We start from the raw sequence: 25,000 nt of genomic DNA, 5'->3' as shown, positions 1-25,000 counted from the left end.
ATTTGTATAGGGTAAGATAATGCGCCAGCACAGAATATATTGAAGCTGAAGTTGATGGCTGAAATGGTATGAAGAGGTGCTGTCGGAGGTACACAAAACATTGCAAATATATTGCTTGCACTGCTCTTCTCATTATTGTGTGCTTTAAACTGATCCTCTGTTCACTCCATACTTACACATAAAATAACCTTTTCCAAACACATCTCGTTCAAGACCTCTTGGTTCATGAATTCCAAACCTGCAACAATGCCCTCTCCTTTTCCGTTGTCTACTTTTGCATTTAAATGGCCCAGCTTAAGGATTCTGTCGGATTCTCAAACTCAGTGGGAAAGATTCTAACTCTCCCAAAAACATTCGCTGCTACTCTCGCTTTCTTTCGTTCCTGGAGCATTTACGCTTACTACTGTAAATTTTACTCATACCACTTGCACATAAATAAAAGTAGGCTTTAATATAATAGTTAAGCTTTATACATACTTGGTCTCACAATTTTTACTGCTCACTTAATACGGACAACGCTTGTTATATGAATGTTTTTATTTTCCTGCTGGACTAAGTAAGCGGTCTATAATTTTAACTTTAAGGATAATGAACATTTCGAAATGCACTCAAATACCGTTTACTATTAGGTTATTGTATCATTACCTTGCATTATGCATAGCGTAATGTACATGTTTCAATTCTACTGTTTCCTTGGGGGAGGGGGGGGCGGCTAGTGCCGTCAGTGCACCTAGTGCGGGGCACTGTAGGCATTACTTAAGGCTCTTTGCAACGTGCCTTTGACCGCTAGCTGAAACCCCTTTCGTTCTTTTTACTGTACATCCTTGCATATTATTTTTGCTTCTTACTTTCCACCCTCTCCTAACAATTGATTCATAATGAAACTGCTAGGTTTTCCTCCTGTTACACCATTTAAACTTTTACTGTCAATTTTCGTTTCAGCGTTGAATGACCTCAGTAGTCCCAGTGCTTGGTCTCTGGCCTAAATTCTATATTCAGTTCAATTCTACTGCTGAAGAAGAACAAAAGAGGTCATCCGGATATTGCTGCTTCCAAATAAACAGGCACTAATTGACCTCGACCAGCGATGGCCTGATGGCAATTATTATTTTCCGGTATCCGAGGTTAGTAATGTACATTACCACCGACAATGAAAGCTTCATGATTGAAATGAGAAGCTCGTCTCATCAATAAAACCCGTCAATGATAGTTTATGCCAACCTAATTCTCTCTGCCTAATTTTACTCATTAACACGTATGGAGACATCACACATCTACATAAAACTAATGTAAAAAGTAAAAAAAAAAAATCATAGTAAGCCAACGGGAAGAAGTTTTTCAATATGATTTTAACATCTCGTTTTACGTCGCTGGAATCTGTGAGAAAATTAATTACCCTGTTTTTTTTTTTTATGATATGTATCATTTACTGAACCCTGACTCGGTAACTGTTTTGCTTATTTTCTGCCATCTTTTTCATGCTATGATTTATTTTGACTTCACATACGGTCTCATTGCGCGTGATGTAGCTTTAATAGCTGTAATAATTAACAGAAGTGATTTGATTTATTCTGATGCAGATATCCGTCGCTCCAGATGATATTTTCGTTTTAAATGTAAAATTCCTCTCTCTGGCTCTCTGGCTCCGTGTCTTTTCATCTCTCCGCACACGCGTTTGTCTTTTGACGTTTCCTGTTTCACATTCGTTGGTAAAATTCATATGGAATGCGATTATCACGACGATATCTGATGGTGACGAGAAATAAATGAAAAAGGCTTCTGACGTCACACACCTCAATAACTTCAATAAAATTCAGCACTCGTTTTTACACCTTTATTTTTTCTACGCAACGTGTGACACATTTCTATTTGCAATCCAGAAATCTTCTATATATTATTGATAATGTAATCAGGTCATAAATAAATGGTTTGACTTTTTAGCGTTTGTTTACAGTAATCTGACCTTTTTATAGCAGTGCCACTCAGTTGCATGAAAGTATTGCGCAATCCTATGCAATACCCTGCCTCAAAAAGTACATCTAAAAACGGACTGGAATTAAGAATTCAGACCACAGTTTACCATACGATAATAACAGCTTTCCGGTGTTCACGTCCAAAACAAGTCTGGCTGAGAGCAGTTCTGGGTAGAGGCTAGAAAGGGGGGAGGCGGGTGAGGATAACATCCTGTCAGCGAAGTTTAGGGCTGGGGGTCGCTAGGTCATTCATAATTCAATATTCAGCTGGCAGTTGCAGATCTCCTCGATCTTCTAACTTGCATTGCTGCAGCTGCACTAATCCTATTTTCGGCAGCTCTGCGTTGCATAGGTGGAAACATCCACAGGGACGTTGGCTATCTGGAGAGAGAGAGAGAGAGAGAGAGAGAGAGAGAGAGAGAGAGAGAGAGAGAGGTGGGTGGAAGACGAGGCAGAGCATCAGGGTTCACGCGATCAACGTCAGTTTTGAAATTAAAATGTTTAATGTAGTTTTTGGCAACATTCCAGTTAATGAAAGGTTATTCAGTTGTGAAACTCTTATTAACCTCGAAAGATTTCCCCATATATATGGAAGCGCTTTCAAACAATCCCCTCACGTGAGAATTGTCACTAAATATAATCCTTGATCCATCCCAATTAATCTAGTCTAAATAAAAACTATGGGCCACCAAGGCACTGCCCTGAGGATGGAACATAGTGCGAGTTGTTATAGGAAACTTGTGGCTCTGAGTCTGACAGTCCCTTATTCCTCTTAATTCTCACAGTATGCATGTTTCATTAATCTTACTTTTAAGTTTCTATTTTTAATGCACTGGGAATTTGTCTTATTATGTACTTTTTTTAACATTGATGATGAGAGAGGTTTTGGCAAAACATATGTTTGACTGGTCAAGAATTGTGTTGCCATTATTGCGCCCATACACACACACACACACACACACACACACACACACACACACACACACACATATATATGCAGGCTATATATATTATTAGCATATACATACATATATATATGTATATATGTATGTATAAAATTCGAGTCAGGTGCCTTTTTATTGAGGTGAAATATAATTGCTTAGATGACTACGTTGTTTAAGGTGTGTGCATGAAAGTAAGGTGCCACAGAAAAAGTAAGAGAAATAATATATATATTTTTTTTTTATGAGAGAAAAGGTGTCTGAGGCTAATGTAAGATGTGCAATGTCCAACAGTTTATGTTTGCATGGTGTAATTTTTTTTTTTTCTAGGAAAGTAAGACATTGCAGAAATATTGTCGGGATGGACAATATTGCGCAGGGAAAGGGGGAGTCATCAAGTACTCATTAAAGATAATTTGTATTAGGAGTTAGAGTCTGAATGTACAGTGTTTACAGCATAAATATTTTTGGGAGTAATTTTTTTTATTTAACTGTGTGCAACAGTACACAGTAAAGTAAATGTCTTGTAGAGTTAAAGTGGACATGAGGTGCAATAAGAATTCACAGGTGGGAAAAAAATTGGGCACAATTTCATGGGAAAATTGAATGAATCATTATTGGATTAGGGAGCACCTAATGATACTGATGAGGAGAAGCGCCCAGTTTTATGCGTGAATTGGAGAGAGTGTAAGGACTGTAATGAAAGCGAGAGTGAATGGATACCAGGGAGATGGAACAATGAATATCAAGGGAATAACGCGAAAATAATACAGTGACTATGAGCATTAACGGGACTACTCGCCGTGGAATATAAAATTATAATTATCTTAATTAATTTTTCTAATTCCTCCCCAAGACTTTTTTTTTATTAATTAAAGTAAAAGAAAAATTGCCTAAAATCCCAGTGTTTTACCACAAATATCTTTTCCCAGCTTCATCCTGCCCACATGAAAAGACTATAACTCACCGGCTTGTTTTACTTATATTTTGCTTCAGAAATATGAGATCATAAAGTTTTAAGGCGAAGGACCTGGGTGGCTAACGATCCGTCTCGAGGGACACTAAGGAGAGACAGTCTCCTGAAATAACGATGCTCAGAGATTTTGCCTCACTTGGTTTGCTTATTCGAGCTGAAGACAAGACACAAATACCCATGACCGCAGTGCCACTTGTTATGCTTCAGAAAACAAGAGTATTGAATATCTTCTTTCAGATACTTAGATTACATATTGTATTTAAGCAAGCATTAAAAAATTCACAAAAAATAAAAAGAAACTCCATGGAACCAAATAACTTCCTTCACAATCACTGAAGGTTGGCATGACCGGAAAAGTAGACCCGACATGCATTCAATAAACTGAGAACAATGCTCATGAGACGGAATTGTCTTTGCGGCATTACTGTTTTACATATAATTTCTCTGGCTTTGCTGACTTTCATTGTTGATTTGTTATATGATACTAATCAAGTTCATAATGGATAAAACATAATATGATTAAGAAAGGATCGATTCAGACGGTCGACTGATACTTCTGAATGCACCTCCTCTTCCAATCATGTATTCACTATGGCAGCAGCAAATCACATATGCAGATTTCATCATCATATTTTTCGGCCCCATTTGAATGTATTCTTTCATTTTTACATGGCCACGGAGAGTTCTAAATTAATTATGTTTTGAAGAGTAGATTTCCGTTCCATAAATGAAAATTTCCGGTAATTTAATTATAAATAAAAAAACACCATACTTTGAAAAGGAAGTCAAAATACCATCTGTCACAATATCAACTAGAAATTGGCAAAAGTGGATCATCTGTTCCAGTTTCATCCTGAAAATTTCAGAAATGGTCCACATTGGATGATCTGGACTAACTTGGACCTGAACAACTGTCCAAATAAAGACTGAAATTCCAAAAATGACGCACTGTACACGGATTGCTTATAAAAAAAGAGCCCTTTATACTCACCATTGACGTATACACATACACATACAAACATATGCATGTATATGTACACACACACACACACAATACACACACATATATATATATATATATATATATATATATATATATATATATATATATATATATATATATATATATATATATATATATATATATTACCAACAGAGAGGAATCCCTGATATTATGCAAAGGAGGGCTCTCCCAGCCACGCACACACACAATGTACATAGACACATACATATATATAGCATATATATATATATATATATATATATATATATATATATATATATATATATATATATATATATATATGTTTCTAACTCTCACCACGGACTGAACCCGGTTCTTTCGAGTGAGAGTCAAGGTCGTTAGCAATTCGGGCACGAAGGGCATAAATGGTTTTTCCCAGGCAGGCGACTAAGGCCTAACATACCAGCGAATTTTATCTAACTCCCCTACCCATCAGCGTCATAAAAGGAGTTGGAATCGAAGTACTTACATACCTAAGGATTTTTCTGGGCTGATATTTTTACAATCAAAAGTTACTGAGGGATGAACAGCAGTAATATTTGTAAAAATATATATATATATATAAATATATATATATATATGTATAAATATATATAAATATATATATATATATATATATATATATATATATATATATATATATATATATATATATATATATATATATATATAATATATAAAGACAAAACCCACGAAGGAAGGAAACAATGGAGTACTGCAAGGCCTTTTGACTTCTTGTCCTTTGCTTAGTAGACTGAAGAAGAAGTCGAAAGGCCTTGCAGTACTCCATTGTTTCCTTTTCCTTCGTGGATTTTGTCTTTATTTATCTATTCATCACGTTCCATATTTTGGTGATTCAGTTATACACATATATATACAGTATATATATATCTATATATCTACATATATATATATATATATATATATATATATATATATATATATATATATATATATATAAATATATATATATATATATATATATATATATATATATATATATATATATATATATATATATATATATATATATATATATATATATATATATATATATATATATAATATATATATATATATATATATATATATATATATATATATATATATATATATATATATATATATATATATATATATATATATATATATATATATATATATATATATATATATATATCTAATATACATATATATATGTATATATACATATATATTATATATTTATATATATACATATATATATTATTATGATTAGCAAGAATTCGCTAGCAAATTGCCTCCCCCTCCTTTGTTGTTGTTGGTTTTTCTGTTGTGTTTCATTTGCCAGCCAGCCATGATCGATAGACCATCTGTCTATCGACTTAAAAACAAGGGTTAAAAGATTAAAGGCGCTCCCATTTTTGATAAAGATCTTTCCTTCGAGGCAAAAGTAATCTTGGCAGGTGTTTCTCCTACAGGCCAAAACCTCCCCTGCGGGCAGCAGGTGCAATGAGTCAAAGCATCTGTGTTGGACAGACCCCCTGCCCCATAGGAGGGGATAAAAAGCAGAAACCCACGAGGTCGACACACACACGCGGGCTGGAAGATATGGAGTGAACTTGTGAAGACGTCCTCAACACCGGGCCCCATCGATGCCCTTGCATCCTAACCACGTGGCCCTTTCAAAGTATACTTCTCCTCGTGCCCTTCGACCGTATTCCTCGAGCCCACACGCCATTGCTTGGAGTTTGAGAGTCCCCCGCCTTGCCCCTTTGCGGAAGCTCTTGCATCTCCACGTGGAAGAAACTCGTCCTCGGAAATCGCAAGTCATCCACGGACCGCCTTCTACGCGCCCTCAGGAAAATCTGCTAAGGTAAAGTGCCCTGGAAGAGCCCCATTTCAGTCACGCTTTTGTCTCGTAATATTTGCTTAAGGAGAAAGCCAGAAATCTCCCTTGTCTAATGTCCGTGCGCCTCTTGCATCAGCAGTATTAATTCTTTATTACTCCTTTGGCACCCTCAGTGCAGCTTCGAATTCATTATTCTTTTGTCTATTTTCATTACTGGCGTATAATGTGCATATCTCTCATTTCAGAGGATCCTATTTCGTGGAAAGCTTCTCGGACCGTGTCTGGAATCCCCAGTTTCATTCAATCCCGTGGAATCTCCTTCAGGATAGTAATCTACTTGAGTTCCTCTTTCCCGTACTGATATCATTTATGTAAATACACTCCTTTAAATTTGCCCGTGTTTTACGTAATATTTCCCTCAGTAACAAGAGCCCTAAGCTCATATGAAATTCTCCTTTGTTTTCCTCTTTTTTACGTTTTCCCGTACCACGGAAGTCAGAACCACAAAGGCTAAATTACCTTAAATCGTTGCTACCTGTCTCACAGAGCATATTTCAAACTAAAACTACGGAAAAACGTAAAAATATACATAACATATGTCTGTATATATACGCATATATGTATGTATATGTACTGTATATACTTTAGTGTATGAGAGGGAGAAACCCCAATGAAGAGGATGTCATTGATTTAATGAATATAGAGGACCACGCGATGACGGCAGGAACAAGGGAGGGCCTTCAAAGTGAACTAAAAGAATGGAACAGCACCTATCATACAGCGGAAAAAATCAGCCAAGAAAAAACGAAACCACGATGTTATCAAGAACACCTAGAGATCTGACCATCTTGGAGGAAGGGATTTACATCAGTGCAGAAATTTTACATTTCTAGAAATATGTTCTGTGAAGAAAATAAGTCCGAATTAGAAATATCATTGGATCTACAAATCTAATAACTTGTAACCACTTTATCCGCTGAGGTAAAATAGGAACACACCAACAAAGTAAAATCGATAAGTTATATAGCTATTTTCGTACCAGCAATGACTCGAAGCTAAATTCAAGCAGCAGAAATGAAAGCACCCCGACTAATAAAGGATGTTACAGGCCCAGATAGAATACGAGGTGAAGACATCATGAACGGATGGGGGGTGGAAGGCATTCTGAAGTTTGTTGCAAGAGGACAGCTACTTTGGTTTGGCCACGTAAAAAGAATGGAGGATGGCAGATATCCCAAGACGTTTTTGGAATGGATGCCAGATGGAAGAAGACCTGTGTGAGAAAGAGGGAAAAGATGGAAAGGTAACTTAAACACAGCAATCCGTAGAAGAGGAAGTTCTCTACAGCAGGCTGAAGAAGAAAGCTTATGTGAAGATCGACTGATACGGGAGGAGTCCCAGAGACAGCACGACTGACAAGTAAAATAAATGAATATATAAAAATAAATTAAAATACATAAATAAAAATAAATTAAAATAAATCAAAATAAAAAAATAAACATAAAAAATATAAATAAAAAATAAAAATAAACAATAAAAAATACATATAAAAGTAAAAATAAATAAAAATAAAATAAATAAAAATAAATAAAATAAAAAATAAAAAAAAATTAAATAGAATTAATAAAAATTCAATAAAAATAAATAAAATGTATAAAATTAAATATAAATACAAAATAAAAAAGAAAAATAAATAAAAATAAAAGAAAAATAAATCAAATCAAATAAATAATAAGTATATAAAATTAAATAAAAATAAATAAAATAAAAATAAATAAAAAAAAAATAAAAGTAAAACAAAATAAATAAACATAAAAATAATTAAAGATACATAAATATAATGAATAAAAATAAATATAAATAAATAAAAATAAGAATAAAAATATATATAAATTAATAAAAACAAAATAAATAAATAAAAATAAGAATAAAAATAAATACAAATAAATAAATAAAAAAAATAAATGTAAAAATAAAAAATAAAGATAAATAAACATAAAAATATTATAAAAATAAATAAAAATTAATATAAATATAAATAAATACAGGTGAATAAAAGAAATATAAATAAATGTAAATTAAAATAAACAAAATTTATAATATAAAAATAAAAATAAAATGAAAAATTTATAAATATGAATAAAAATATAAATAAATAATAATAATAAATAAAAATAAATATAACAAATAAAAATTAATTAAATAAATATAAATAAAAACAAATAAAAAATAAAATAAAATACAAATTAATAAATAAAAAATATATAATAAACAAAAAATAAAAATTAATAAAAATAAAAATAAATAAAAATAAAAATAAATAAAATTAGATAAAAATTAAAGAATAAATAAATAAAAATAAATGTAAATTTAATACAAAAATATAAAAAATTAATAAAATTATAAATAAATAAAATTAAATAAGAAAAATAAATTCATAAAAATAAATAAATCAAAAATAAATAAAAATAAAATAAATAAATATATAAAATAAAAAATAAAATAAATAAAAATGAATAAAAATATAAATAAATAACAATAATTAAATAGATGAAAATAAATAAATAAAAAATAAAATTAAGTAAATATATATATATATATATATATATATATATATATATATATATATATATATAATATATATATATATATAAAAAATTTTTAAATAAAATAAATTTAAAAAAATATTTAATAAACAAAAATAAATAAAAATAAAAATTAATAAAAATAAAAATAACAATAAAAATAAATAAAATTAGATAGAAAATACAGAAATAAATAAATGAAAACAAATACAAATTTAATATAAAAATAAATAAAAATTAATAAAATTAAAAATAGATAAATAAAATAAAAAAAAATAATTAAATAAAAATAAATAAAAAATAAATAAATAAAAACAAAAACAAATAAAATAAAAATAAAATACATAAAAATATGTATAAAAATATAAATAACAATATATAGAGATAGGTAAATAAAAAATAAAATAAAAAATAAAATTAAGTAAATATATTTAAAAATAAAACAAATAAAATTAAAAATGAATACAAGATAAATAAATAAGAATAACAATACAAATAAAAATAAATAACTAATAAATAGAAATATGAATAAAAACAAAAATAAAAATAAATAATAAAAAATAACTAGATGATAAAATAAATAAAAAAATAAAACAAAAAATAAAGAAAAGAATAAACAAAATAAAATATAAGTAAAAAAATAAAAAAAATCAATCTATATATTACATAATTCAAATATCTAATGAAAAACAAAAAAATTTAAACCAAGAGATCCAGAGGTCAGCCGTTACTTCACCCAAGTTGACAATAAAAATAAATAAATCGTTGGTTAAATAAAAATTTTATCTATAACATTTGAAATAAAAGCTCCTTTGACCGGTTCATCGCATTTTCTTTGTTTAATCAATGATGATTCTACCATCTGGCTTTTTGAACTAACAATTGCTGCTATAAATTATATGTGACAAATTCCAGTTTGTTCTGTAATTCTGGTTATTAATGTGGTTAAAAACAGGTGAGCTTTGTTGGCCATACCTAGCTGAACGTTTATGTTGTATTAATCTCTGGGGAGTAATTTACCTGTAAAACCAAAAGGGACGGTCAAACAAAGGCAAATTTATTATATATATATTATATAAATACAGTATATAAATAAATATATATATATATATATATATATATATATATATATAATATATATATATATAAATAAATATATATATAAATAATATATATATATATATATATATATATAAATATATACAACAAATAAATAAATATATATATAAATATATAAATAAATAAATAAAATAATAAATATATTATATGCATATACTGTACATATACCTGTAAAACCAATAAAAAATAAAATAGTCAATAAATAAAAAATATTTATTATATTTATATATATATATAAATATATATATATATATATAAATATATATATATATAATATATATATATATATATATATATATATGTAACGGCCATTTCTGAGCCTATACTTGATTTAAGTCTCTGTTTTATGAACAGAGGTTTGATCTCGCTTATTCCGAGACATTGTGTGATAGCAGTAACGTGAGCCGGCATCATAAGTTATATCTTTCCCTAACTAAAATCTAAGGACTACTGGAATGAGATACTAAGTAAAAAAAACTAAAACCCTTTATTGACAAAAATCAACGAAAAATAACCTCTTAAAAATTACGGAGAATGAAATCCAATGTTTCACATAACTATCAGAAAATCTTCTAAGGAAATAATGCTCCAAAATCATAAACCCCCAATTACAGAAAATAACTCATCTGTCAAAACATGAACACGTCAATCAATTAAAACAGGTCATCTCAAATGTCATACCACTCTCATCCTCGTAGGAGGGAGAGAGGAAAAAGGAATAGGAATGGAGTGGAACAGAAATACCTGTGAAAGAAGAAACGTCACATTAAAAATCATAAAATGTAAAAAATTGCAGAACTACATCTTCCACTGTCACAGGAGATACCATGTGTTCACAGTTCTGAAAAACAAAGTCTAAAAACGTATATGAATTCTTACTCACTCCACAAGTCCTCTGGGACAGTCTCCATGTGAAAAATCACTCACATCTTCTGACACACAAGAATCGGATCTCACAAGTCCGATTCGAACAACGGTTCCTCCCATTATATTCATTATGTAACGCACGAACGAACGTACTTTTGTATGACATCATTCGAGGTCAAAGTTCGGCAAGACACGCCTCTGTACTTCGAGGCGTCACGAAGTACACGTACACACCATACATTATTAAGAAGCATCCTTCAAAAACCGGATTTTGTAACTGGTTCAGCTTCTAGAAAGGTCTTTGCTGAAAACGCATTTGCCAGCCCGTGTCTTGTCATCAAGGTGGTTTCTTCGACCCTTGTGGTACAAAGAATTGCTTCAGCAGTTTCCTATCTGCTGCGTGTAGTGAAAATGGACCCTGCGAATAGCTGACCCAACTTTTCAAAGGTCACCTTCGCGAGCCTTTACAGATTGCTCGGTCCACGCACCTGAGGTGGACCCCACCTCAAAATGTCTAGGTGCAAAACTTATATATATATCTTATAACACAGATATTATAGTACAACCAGTTCATTCAAGAAACGCATTAATCTAGACGATTTCACTTCTGGTACTGCCTCACGCTGAAAGGCCTGCGACTGCACCAGTCCAAGCTGAGTGTATTCTTGCGTCTCCCAGCGATCCGACGAAGATGAATGGCTCGCAACTGCACAAGCCCATGTTGAAAGTGGCGCTAAATAAATCCTTTTGCGTCAACCCAACGTCTCCTCGAAAGTACAGCAACATGAAGACATCCTGCCCGACATCTCTCCAAAGTGCAGAAGTAACGTTGACAGCTTTCTCATATGTTGAGGACGGTGAAGCTATTCCAACCTCTCCATTTCGAGGGAGTGGTATTTTCCGTGAGTCGGTCATATCGACAGTCATATAAAAAGTAACTCGTCTATTCCCTATACCATATTATTACTGAACCAAATAAGACTACTAGTGCAAAGGTCATATGTTCTCAATGTGAAACAATTCCAAGTTGGTACCCGGAATTTCCACAGTCAACTCACTACCAAGTACACTAACTCTAAAGAACTATTCATAAAAATTCTATCCAACAGAAAAAAGTACTCAAGAATCCTATCCATACACTGAACAACGAAAGGCAATCCTAAACATCTGAAAGGTATCATATCTCGTAAAAGACATCAAGGTTCTACTCCGGTTAGCGAATATTTCGCAATACCTGACTAATTCTCAACACCATAGAAATTGACTTAATGGCAATCGCTCCTATGATCCTAACAACTACAATTACTCATGGTACAGCTCCCTTATATTTAAAAAAAGAACTGAAAAAATCCCAAATATTCGAATTCGATATCCCAATCAAAAACCTTCCTAAACCTCTCCAAAATCTAACTGACATATCCCAACCCGAAAAAGATCAGACCCGTTCGGTCCGATATACTAAATACCTCCCAAAACAAAATCCTAAACAACAAACCCTTATTCTGTAACTCTATATTCAAAGATATTGCGTCAGACGACAAAACACATCATAACATAATAACATAATAACACAATAACACACGGGTCAAATCTCGTATGAAATTAGCCCATGTCACAATTCCCAAAATCACATGAAAGAAAACCATTAACTCAAAGTAACCCATTTCTATCGCCAAGTGCGAACGATGAAATCCCTAACCGCAGCTGCGATCCATATAAAAAAAACAAAAACTCAAATTCATATATCTACCAAAAACTCTACGGCATTCTGCACACAATTTACACTACGTACTGCAGCTTACATCAGAAATCACAATGAACCTGAACTATTAAAAATTCGTAAAACTCTACGGAGTAACGTCCTCCTGAACTACAACAAACTACAAGTCATGCCCATTTACAACCCATTAACACCCGAAAGGAAAAAAAATGACCCGTAACTACCCATTACCATAACAACAATACAACCCAAGAATGCATCTGATAATTTATCTTCATCTTGCTTCTCTTCGAGCAAGGGTATGTCCCAAGTGACATTTTCACCCGTAATATAACACACAGCGTTACCCTCAATACCACAAACAACAATCTCTCCCGAGACTGCCGACTCACTATTTCTCCCCGAAGTATGCACTATAGGAACGTGTATGTCCCCTACATGCGATATCTCAGAACTACTAGTATCAGAGACATTAGACAATAAATATTTACTCTCTTCTCTCACACAAGATTCGGCTTGTACTCCCCCTCATCCTCAACTGGAAAATATCTGCTCAATGCATCTGCAACCACATTATGCTTACCTTCAATGTATTTGAGGTTTGCATCAAAATCTCTCAATGTCAAAAACTGCTGGATCAACACTTCCCTTTGTCCAAACGGAAAAGTGTCACTCAAGCAAAGGCAAGCGCTCTGCCCACATACTCACACACACATACCCCACGCACATACGTGTGTGACTAAAAAAACCAAGAAGTGCATTCACACTTGTGCAAAAACTGTTTTGCACCCCGTAACTCATAAATATCACGTAGGATACTACCCAAATATTAAAGTTCCCAGAAATAACCCAACAACCAAATATCACCCTTACATAATACACGCCGATGCGTACCGCAGATTGCTATAAAAAAAAAAAAAAATACAACACACCATAATACGCTCAGCGCTTCACTAGGCGTGGCAAAGCAAGTACGACACTCCGCCCAAACTCGTGACGCAATTACCATGTCACCGTGGTGATGACGTAATACACTCGTTAAACCGAAATACTAGTTAAAACTCAACGACAAAATAACACACAGTTGTCCCTATCACCAGTTACAACACAACGAAAAGGACAATTTCACATTAACACAACTAAAAAAAAAGAAAAGATAACATCACAACACTTACATTAGCAAAATAAAATTTCCATCAAACGAAGGTGAGAGACAAAAAAAACGCTCGCGTGTCTTCACGTGTTTAACACAAATAAGCGGTCTTAATATCGCAATTATTGCACAATATCACTGTTTTTACCCCTACCCAAAACACTCTTCACGAAACATTAGCCAGCGAGAGAGACGCTAAATAGCTCGCCCCCCAGCAACTGCTGACTCCCACAAAATCCTATCCTGAGATGCCAACACTAATTTATGTCTCTTCGGAAACGTATAGCCTACATGCCTAATTATTTAACACCTTCTAACTGCCCTAACTACCTTATACGCTACCTTTTACGCTGCCACCAAAAACTGTAACGGCCATTTCTGAGCCTATACTTGATTTAAGTCTCTGTTTTATTAACAGAGGTTTGATCTCGCTTATTCCGAGACATTGTGTGATAGCAGTAACGTGAGCCGGCATCATAAGTTATATCTTTCCCTAACTAAAATCTAAGGACTACTGGAATGAGATACTAAGTACAAAACTAAAACCCTTTATTGACAAAAATCAACGAAAAATAACCTCTTAAAAATTACGAAGAATGAAATCCAATGTTTCACATAACTATCAGAAAATCTTCTAAGGAAATAATGCTCCAAAATCATAAACCCCCAATTACAGAAAATAACTCATCTGTCAAAACATGAACACGTCAATCAATTAAAACAGGTCATCTCAAATGTCATACCACTCTCATCCTCGTAGGAGGGAGAGAGGAAAAAGGAATAGGAATGGAGTGGAACAGAAATACCTGTGAAAGAAGAAACGTCACATTAAAAATCATAAAATGTAAAAAAATTGCAGAAATACATCTTCCACTGTCACAGGAGATACCGTGTGTTCACAGTTCTGAAAAACAAAGTCTAAAAACGTATATGAATTCTTACTCACTCCACAAGTCCTCTGGGACAGTCTCCATGTGAAAAATCACTCACATCTTCAGACACACAAGAATCGGATCTCACAAGTCCGATTCAAACAACGGTTCCTCCCATTATATTCATTATGTAACGCACGAACGAACGTACTTTTGTATGACATCATTCGAGGTCAAAGTTCGGCAAGACACGCCTCTGTACTTCGAGGCGTCACGAAGTACACGTACACACCATACATTATTAAGAAGCATCCTTCAAAAACCGGATTTTGTAACTGGTTCAGCTTCTAGAACGTTCTTTGCTGAAAATGCATTTGCCAGCCCGTGTCTTGTCACCAAGGTGGTTTCTTCGACCCTTGTGGTACGAGAATTGCTTCAGCAGTTTCCTATCTGCTGCGTGTAGTGAAAATGGACCCTGCGAATAGCTGACCCAACTTTTCAAAGGTCACCTTCATGAGCCTTTACATATATATATATATATATATATATATATATATATATATATATATATATATATATATATATTATATATATATATATATATATTATATATATATATATATATATATTATATATATATATATATAAAATATATATATATATATATATATATATATATATATATATATATATATATATATATATATATATATATATATATATAAATATTATATTATATAAATATAAATATATATAAATATTATATTATATAAATATAAATATATATATATATATATATATATATATATATATATATATATATATATATACATATATATACATATATATGTATATAAGATTATATATATATATCACAAGTATATATATACGATTATAGACCACTTCCTCGCAGCAGCACCTTATGGCATGACTTCTATGAGCCTCAACGGATACAAGCTGGATATGGGGGCCATCTACGTTACGCCTGCAAGTTCTACGCTTGCGCCTTCATGAGAGGATCCATGGTTTTTTGGGAGATGTCGGGCGGGATGTCTACAAGTCGCCATCGTTGCTGGGAGACATCTGTTTGGCGCAAAGGATTTGTGTGCGCCGCTCTCAACGTGGGCTTGTGCAGTCACAAGTCTTCCAGGATATATGGATTGTCGAGAGTTCAAGATGTGGAAAGATGCGTTCTGCAAAGAACTGTTTATTGGAATAACAGTCGTGCATACGAGACAAGTAACTTTCGTATCTAGTGCATATTGTTTGCTATGATTTTTGAGCCCGGGCCCACTGAACTTTGTTATGGATGTTGTTGAACCTGGCGGGGACGCCCAGTGGTAGGTGGGCCGAGCTCCTATTACTAAAATAAACTGACTAATTGCTGACCTTTGAAAACGTGTGTCCGGTGCAGGTGGCCTTTATGTTGACGTTGGTATTTTCTGCGGTTGAAAGCAGAGTTTCAGTCACAATCAAGATGCATGGGGGCAACATAACAGATTGATGGAAGCTTAGTGATATCTGTGGGTGCAGAAGGTGGGGTCCTTCGAACACTGAACTTGATGGTGAAGTCACTTTTCAGCGGAGGGGCTATAAGTGAATGTGTGCATACATGCACTTTCTAATGTGTGTATTATAGAGGAACCATAGAATGGGCATTCACTTCAATTTGCGGCTGGTGTGATCGATTTTTTGAGCTGTTTGTGAATAAGGACAGCCTCTGTGAGGAACGGTTTCATGATGGCCATAGAATGTAAGATAACTCATTAACACATCTTTCTCAGACATTATGTGGAATACCCATTTTACATTGCAGTGAAACCCCTCTGTTCTTTATTATGCATTTTTTCCTTTTTAAGTGTTTATTTTTTATACACCATTTCTTTTTCCTCTTGGCATAGATAAAACTTTAAAACTTATCAACCTCTGTGTAACTAACAACACGTTTTCTTTCAATAGTAATTTTTACAAACAAAAATTTGGCTGTAGCATGGGCAGTCCCCTATCACCGCTTCTAGCAAACTTGTACATGGAATATTTCGAAACAGAAATTTTGTCGTCTATCAAACCTCGCAATATGATCTGGCTTAGATACGTACGTAGATGATATTTTTACTTTCTGGGACAATAGCTGGGGAGACTTTAATGAATTTTGTAATAGACTAAATTCGCTAGTTCCGACCATAAAATTCAAAACAGCATGGGAAAAGGAAGGAAAATTGCCGTTCCTAGATGAACTGATCATAAGAGAACAGAACAGATATGCCTCCACAGTATATAGGAAACCCACTTTCTCTGTTTCTATATTGATTTTTCTTAGCTACCACGATGTCCCCGTAAAGATCATGGTAGGGTGCAACTTATTCCTCATGGGGCTTAGAATATGTTCAAATGGGTACCTAAATAAAGAATTCAACACGATGCGCCAACACCTAACGCAACCGCTCTACCCACCACACATTATCGAGAAGGCTATTAACAAAGCGAATAAAATATACTACAAAGGTCCCACTTACAACAGACAAATAGATTTTAACAACAAAATAAAGCTTCCGTACGACAAAAACATCCAAAAGCCACAGAACAACTCAGGTCTAACAATCCTTTTATCATCCATTATCCCAAATCCATCAGGAGCTCTCCCATTAAAGTATATACTTAAATAAAAAAAAGGGGAAGAAGCAGGAGTTTACAAGATTCCATGCAGCAATTGTAATGAGATTTATGTGGGAGAGATGGACAGGTCCCTCTCGCAAAGATTAACAGAGCACAAAATATCAGTACGGTATGCCTCAGAGAGTTCATGGATTTTTCTTCATATCAGTGATAGAGGCAATTCCATAAATTGGAGCAGGGCAGAGCTGGTTTTCAAAAGTAGCTGTCCGTACAAAAGAAAGATGCTGGAATCTGCTATCATCAATCAAACTAACAATATGAACTTGTCAGGAGGACATTGGAAAGCGGATGAAATCGACGGGCTAATCCTTAAACCTCTTCTCAAACAGGTGCTCCAGGAAACACAACCACCAGACAAATCGCAAAACAGGAGTTAATGAGGCCAAAAACCACTAGGGAATTGTTTATTTTCCCTCCTTCTTGGGAACGGTCACCTGCATACCATCGGAGACTTAATGCCACACCTACATATGCTTTGTATATATACTCCTGTAACATTTCATCTGTCCATATTTTACCAGTGAACAGGGGCACAGAAGGAAGTACTCGAAATATATGGTTGCAATGTTCAAATAGTGTTATATGGGCCTTCTTATATTCATATTACACTGTGGTATTACAGTAAAAGACATTCATATATATATATATATATACATATACACACACACACACATATATATATATATATATATATATATATATATATATATATATATATATATATATATATATATATATATATATATAGTTAAAGATTTACATCCCTCCTCGTTAGGCAGCTACGAATTAATTTATTCAAGGAATAATTTCACCTTTCATTTGATTGGTTTGACTGTTGGGCTAAGAAAATATGGCAGATGAGGTAGACCAAGCATATTTTGAACTCATGTAGGGGAAAGCCCCACCTCAGCTGACCTGGGGTAATACAATAGCAACTCCCCTTCACCCCCATCACGCGATATGTAGGAGCAGTGAGTCCGATAGGGGATGGGAGGCGAATCCAGGCTGTGAGATAGATAGGAACTTAACCTCTAAGTACTTAATCATAAGACCCAATTTTCTCCACTCTTTTGCTGGCTGTATGACTTTTGCAGATCGACCTGGGCCTACACTTCGAAGCAAGCAATCTGGAAGGGGCGCACTGGTTTCCCTGAGACGCCGCACTCCGTGCAGAACCAGCACTCAAGACACACGTGCAAATTTTCCTTCTTTCCGCTGGTGAAAACTAACCATGTCGATTGGCCCAGCCTCAAATGTTCAGCGCAAAACATCTACAGGCCCCAGGTACGTTGACCGCAATTAGTCAATAAGCCAGCTCCTTTCTCTCCGTGAAATTCCTTGATTTTTTCATTTCTCCAAATCTCAGTTTTCATCCTCATAAAACGCAGCTCCTTGTTAAGTCACCCTACGCTTCGAGCAGCCCGTGAATCGCCCCGTGACTTGCTTTGAAATCGACCTAATTCCATTCAGTGATTAGTATTCAAATATTTCTTCCATAGTGTAAATTGAGGGCAAATTAATTCAAGTAACTCAAGTGATCTATTCCTCTATAGTGCATAGATTCATGCGAGAGAAATTATTGGTGCCAAGTTGCTAACCCTGGCTTTAATTGCAGGAGTTCAACCACGCTCTGCCCAGTCGAACCTCCGCCTTGTGAACCCAATCCTTAAAGAATACTGCCATCTCTGAAATGAAGGAAGTCAGGAGAGCCTTTACTCAGTTGCACACAAAGCCAATTACAGAAATTATTACAAGCCTTATCCCGCTTTCCAATTTGAGACGTGCCATACCGTAAATTTCATTTTCATTAAGTTTGACTGCCTGCTGAATCCTCAGTTCCAGCCTCATTTCATTGCTTCATGTGCAAATAAACTCACTATAACGCAACAATTGACTCATTCCTTATGGCGACCTTCCATTCTTTTATCAAACTGGTACAATAAGGTAAGTTCTTCACTTTCACCATTAGTTTGTTCATGGCTTGGTGTTCTCTGTTGGCCCATCTGGTAGTAATTTAATATAAACCTCCCCTTTCATCCTTCTGAAGAGACCAATCCATAAGAATATATATATATATATATATATATATATATATATATATATATATATATATATATATATGTGTGTGTGTGTGTGTGTGTGTGTGTGTGTATATACATGTACACTTACATAAAAGTATTATATATATATATATATATATATATATATATATATATATATATATATATATATATATGAAATTCATATACATATATATATATAATGTATATATATACATATATATATAATATATATATATATATATATATATGTATATATATATATATATATATATATATATATATATGTGTGTGTGTGTGTGTGTGTGTGTATTTATATATATATATATATATATATATATATATATATATATATATATATATATTATATATATATATATATGTATTATATATATATATATATATATATATATATATATATATATATATATATATATATATATATATATACATATATATATATATATATATGTATTATATATATATATATATATATATATATATATATATATATATATGTATATATATATATATATATATATATATATATATATATATATATACAGAAGTATATATGTATTTATATATATATATATATATATATATATATATATATATATATATATATATATATACATGTATACCAGGTGTTTTGAAATTAGAGGCCCCCTCTCCACAGAACAAATGGAAAGTTATGAAGTTTTCCACTGTAGCCTATCTCCAAGTACATTATTTTAAGTTTCTATTAAGCTATTTTTCATTTTACATTTCTTGTATTTTCAGACTGAGTGACAGAGTTAGATGCAGACATGGCTAACGACTCAAAGGAAGTCAGATGGATTGACTGAATCCAGGCTATAACCTTCAGAGAGGCCAGGAATGATGGCGCATCCTTCATTTCATGTTCCTGGATAGCTAAATACATTAAAAGAGATCAGTCTTTTGTTAAAAGAAACTGGAACAAAAATCCACATGACTGTCATCGCGAAAAGAGTGAGAATCTTGGAAGGCCTGAAGTCCTTTTTCAGGAGTCAAAAGACACCATAGCCGAGGCATTGGGTAGACCAAGAAAGCCTTTACGTAAATTGGCGCTTGAACTAGAAACACGAAGGGGAAAGAAGACAAGTTATATTTCTGTATATCGTGAGTTGAAAAAATCTGGTATCAAGCCACTTCATGTTATCAGCAAGCCCAGCATCACTCAGCAACAGAGAGAAGAATGTGCGTGGTTTTGTGGTTCATTTCTTAAAGATATGGATGAAGCTGACTTTCTCCATGTTGCCACATCAGATGAATTCTTTATTTACACAGTCAGGAAGCCAAATCATAAAAATGACATCATTTGGGCTGCAAAGTTGGATGATATCAGCGATGACGTGCGGTATCGCCAAGTTGTGAAATTTCCTGAAGGTTTGGAAATTTTTTCTCTGTTTCACAGCCAAACGGTTAATGTGGATCATCAAAAAAAAAGGACAGTCATGGAATGGCGAATACTTCAGAGAAACTTTGCTTACTGGTGGTGTATTTCCTTTCCTCAAAGATCCTGAAAATGTGCTATCTGTTGAAGAAGTCACATTGTTGCATGATAAGGTACCATGTTTTAAGGCTCTTCAGACACAGGAGCTGCTTCAAAACAGTGGTATCAATTTCTTCTTGTCAAGTGAATTTCTGGGTAGCTCCCCTGACCTTAATGTGTGTGAAAACATTGGTAGTATCTTAAATGATTGTGCTGAAGCGTGCACAGTGAACTATGATGGTATACCAAGCCTCGACGACCTGTGAGGAGAGGTGACCGAAGTGCTCAGGGAAATGGAGTTTGAGTCTCAGCTTTTTTGCGATTTGCTGAGATCATGCCCCTCAAAGATGCAGGCTGTGGTAGAGGCAGGTGGAGGCCACACAAAATATTAAATACTCAGAAAGAAACTTACATAAATACCTGTTCTGAATTGCTTTTGTTTTTCTCCATATCAATTTTAGTTTATCCTGAAGAAGGGGGGGCTTCTAATTTCGAAACACCCTGTACCGTATAAATTTATATTTATTTATATATATACAATATATGATAGATACATGTGTATATATATATATATATATATATATATATATATATATATATATATATATATATATATATTATATATACATATATTATATATATATACATATATATATATATATATATATATATATATATATATATATATATATATATATATATATATATATTACAGTATATATATATATATATATATATATATATATATATATATATATATATATATATATATATATGTGTGTGTGTGTGTGTGTGTGTGTGTGTGTGAGTGTGTGTGTATATATACTGTATACATATGAATATATATGGGTGTATATATGTGTATATATATACACATACATGCACACACGTGTGTTCAATTTTGTATGTATAAAACAAAATTAATACAAGAAAACTATACCAAATATGTCGCCTGATACAACTTCTGACTTGATCACAGGAGCGTAAAGAAACGTGGTACATGAATAAAATATTTTTATGGTATTGTGCAAACTGACATTAACTGCTTCGGTTGGATGGCGGCAGTGACCTTGATAGTTGTAACGCCAGATAACTAGAAATCAATAAAATCAATGGTTCTGTTAGGGCATGGAATCAGTATATAATTGTTTTGTTTATTTACTGATTATATATTTGTAGTTTTATCGGTTCCGTTTCAACTTCTTTCACTATGAGCATTATGTTGTATGGGCTTAACAATAATAATAATAATAATAATAATAATAATAATAATAATAATAATAATAATAATAATAATAATAATAATAATAATAATAATATAAACCAAGCGAGGGGAAATCATCACTTCTGCCATTTCACTTCAGTGAGCCTTTCCTCCTCCCATCACTAACTTACACTATGTTAGTCTAGCTAATTCTAGACTAACATAGGCTAATGGATTTGATAGATCTATGTTAGACCACCCTAGAATATACCAGGTTAGCATAATCCACTCTACACTAACCTAAGTTAGACTAACCTGGAATAACATTAGTTGGAATTAGCTAGCTAACAAAGATTAGTTTAACCTACAGTAGGTTACAACAGGCTGGATTTACCCCTATTGGATAAGGATCTTTATACCCTGCATTAGCTAGGTTAAGCTAACTGGCGTTACCTTATATATGCATCAGTTTTCAATGACGCTGCTTAGGCTAATGCTAACATAAGTTTATGCAAATCTAGTTAGCCAAATCTAGTTAGCCTAAGTTATGCTAAACTGAATTGGCCTGAGCAAAGCTAACCTATACCTTACACTATGTTAACATACAGTATATTAGCATATAGCAGGATGTATTAATGTACACTTAAGATTGAAATCGAACAATTTGGCACCGAATGACTTAGAATTAAGATTAAACTTGCATTTTTTGTGTACAAGTAATCCAGCTTTGCTAAATGAAACCGTATATGTGGACCCTTCATGATAGTTTCATACAAACATACAAGAATCAATGAATTCTCTAAATATCCAAATGCAGGTGCCAGAGGATCCTGATTCCCGTTCTAAACCCACAACTACAAAGATTGAATAACAAATCATCAACGAAAGTGTTTGGAGGCAGCTCATTTCATCGGAGCTAGAGTAAATCACGCCCCAAAAGACCTCTTCTCGCCAAAAGACATTCCTATTTCTTCCAAAACCTAACCATTTGTTTTCAGTCATGAGGGGCACTTTTTGTCAAATTTACCTTCTTTTGCTTCCTAATGAGCGCTATATTCTTTGGAGGCTTGAACTTCAAGTCAATGTCGCCCGTGGGCTTGTTCCAAATGAATAGGATTCATCTTCCGAATAATAATAATAATAATAATAATAATAATAATAATAATAATAATAATAATAATAATAATAATAATAATAATAATAATAATAATAACTTCAGTGAAATCATGATAAAAAGTTAAACAAAGGAACCAAATACACTCAAATTCCCCTCAACCTTTGACCTCTAGGAATGACCCTGTGACCGTGACTTAACTCAACACATTGGCATCTTTAGTAGATTATACTTTATATTTCATTATCTCTATCTATCTACATTATTTATGTCTATATATCTTATGACTATATATTTATCATGTCTTTCTATCTAACTGTATAACATATCTATCTATCTATCTATCTATCTATCCATCTAATATAGCTATATTTATCTATCTATCTATCTATCCATCCAATATATCTATATTTATCTAACTATCTGTCTAATATATCTATCTATATCTCTACCCATCTGTCTATTATATATATATGCATATATACTGTACATAATCAATATACATACATATATACATATATATACATATATATACATATAAATATACACATGTATACATATATATACATACATTATATGTATATATATACATGTATGTGTATAGTATACATATTGTCACAAAGTGATCAAGTACCTGGTTATTACACAAATAGTAAGACCAAAAAAGTTACCTCACTTCAGCCAGACACTTGAAAACTCATAAAAATATTAAGACTGAATACTCGAAAGGTACAATGATCCCTTAAAACGTGCTTAACACTTGAAAATTCAGTCTAAATTGATCAAGTTATGGGTGAGGTAACAACTGATAAGCTATAAACAGACTAGGGGAAAAAGGGCATCACTCCAACAAATACTGTAATTGTTCCCCTGGTTCTATTTCACCTAGATAAGCCTCAGGTGAACAAACAGATATATCACTTACCTTGTATACACACACAAATATCTCTAATCAATGGTGGTCAAATTGAAACTCTGTGCCTTTAAAACTTTAAACAGACAAATTTATTTCTAAGTTCAAAAGTTATAAGCAGAGTTCCCAATCTCAAAAAGATTCACTATTACTTGACAACAGTGTAAGATTTACGTATTTCTTAAGCAAAATTAAGTCACAAAACTTTAATTTATCATGAAATCACTTTAATTAAGTAAAATTCAAAACAATAACTTTCACTCAAGTTTTAGATATAAATCTGAACATCTGCAATTAGCCCAAGTGTTCACTAATATATTAAATGGGAATCAATACAAGTACTCACTGAAATCTCAATAATGCAAATTAACACCAACAAAACTCTAAGTAATCACCAACACAAGTCTTTGGTTAACATTGTGAAATTATGCACACACAGACATATAAGAATGAAAT

General features: G+C 32.8%; 1 protein-coding gene across 1 annotated transcript in view; it reads left to right on the top strand.

Moving 5' to 3' along the window:
- The first annotated feature begins 18,968 nt into the window (after positions 1-18,968).
- Positions 18,969-25,000, top strand: part of LOC136845483 (early endosome antigen 1-like) — a 13,181-nt gene continuing 7,149 nt past the window's right edge. The window contains exon 1 of the mRNA XM_067115657.1: positions 18,969-19,021. Coding sequence (XP_066971758.1) covers positions 18,969-19,021 — 53 coding nt within the window. The remainder of the gene's footprint in view (positions 19,022-25,000) is intronic.

Source organism: Macrobrachium rosenbergii, chromosome 14 (assembly GCF_040412425.1).
Source record: "Macrobrachium rosenbergii isolate ZJJX-2024 chromosome 14, ASM4041242v1, whole genome shotgun sequence".
In the NCBI taxonomy this organism is placed as follows: Eukaryota; Metazoa; Arthropoda; class Malacostraca; order Decapoda; family Palaemonidae; genus Macrobrachium; species Macrobrachium rosenbergii.
Note: the sequence above shows the minus strand (reverse complement) of the source record. Positions and strands in the feature narration are given on the sequence as shown.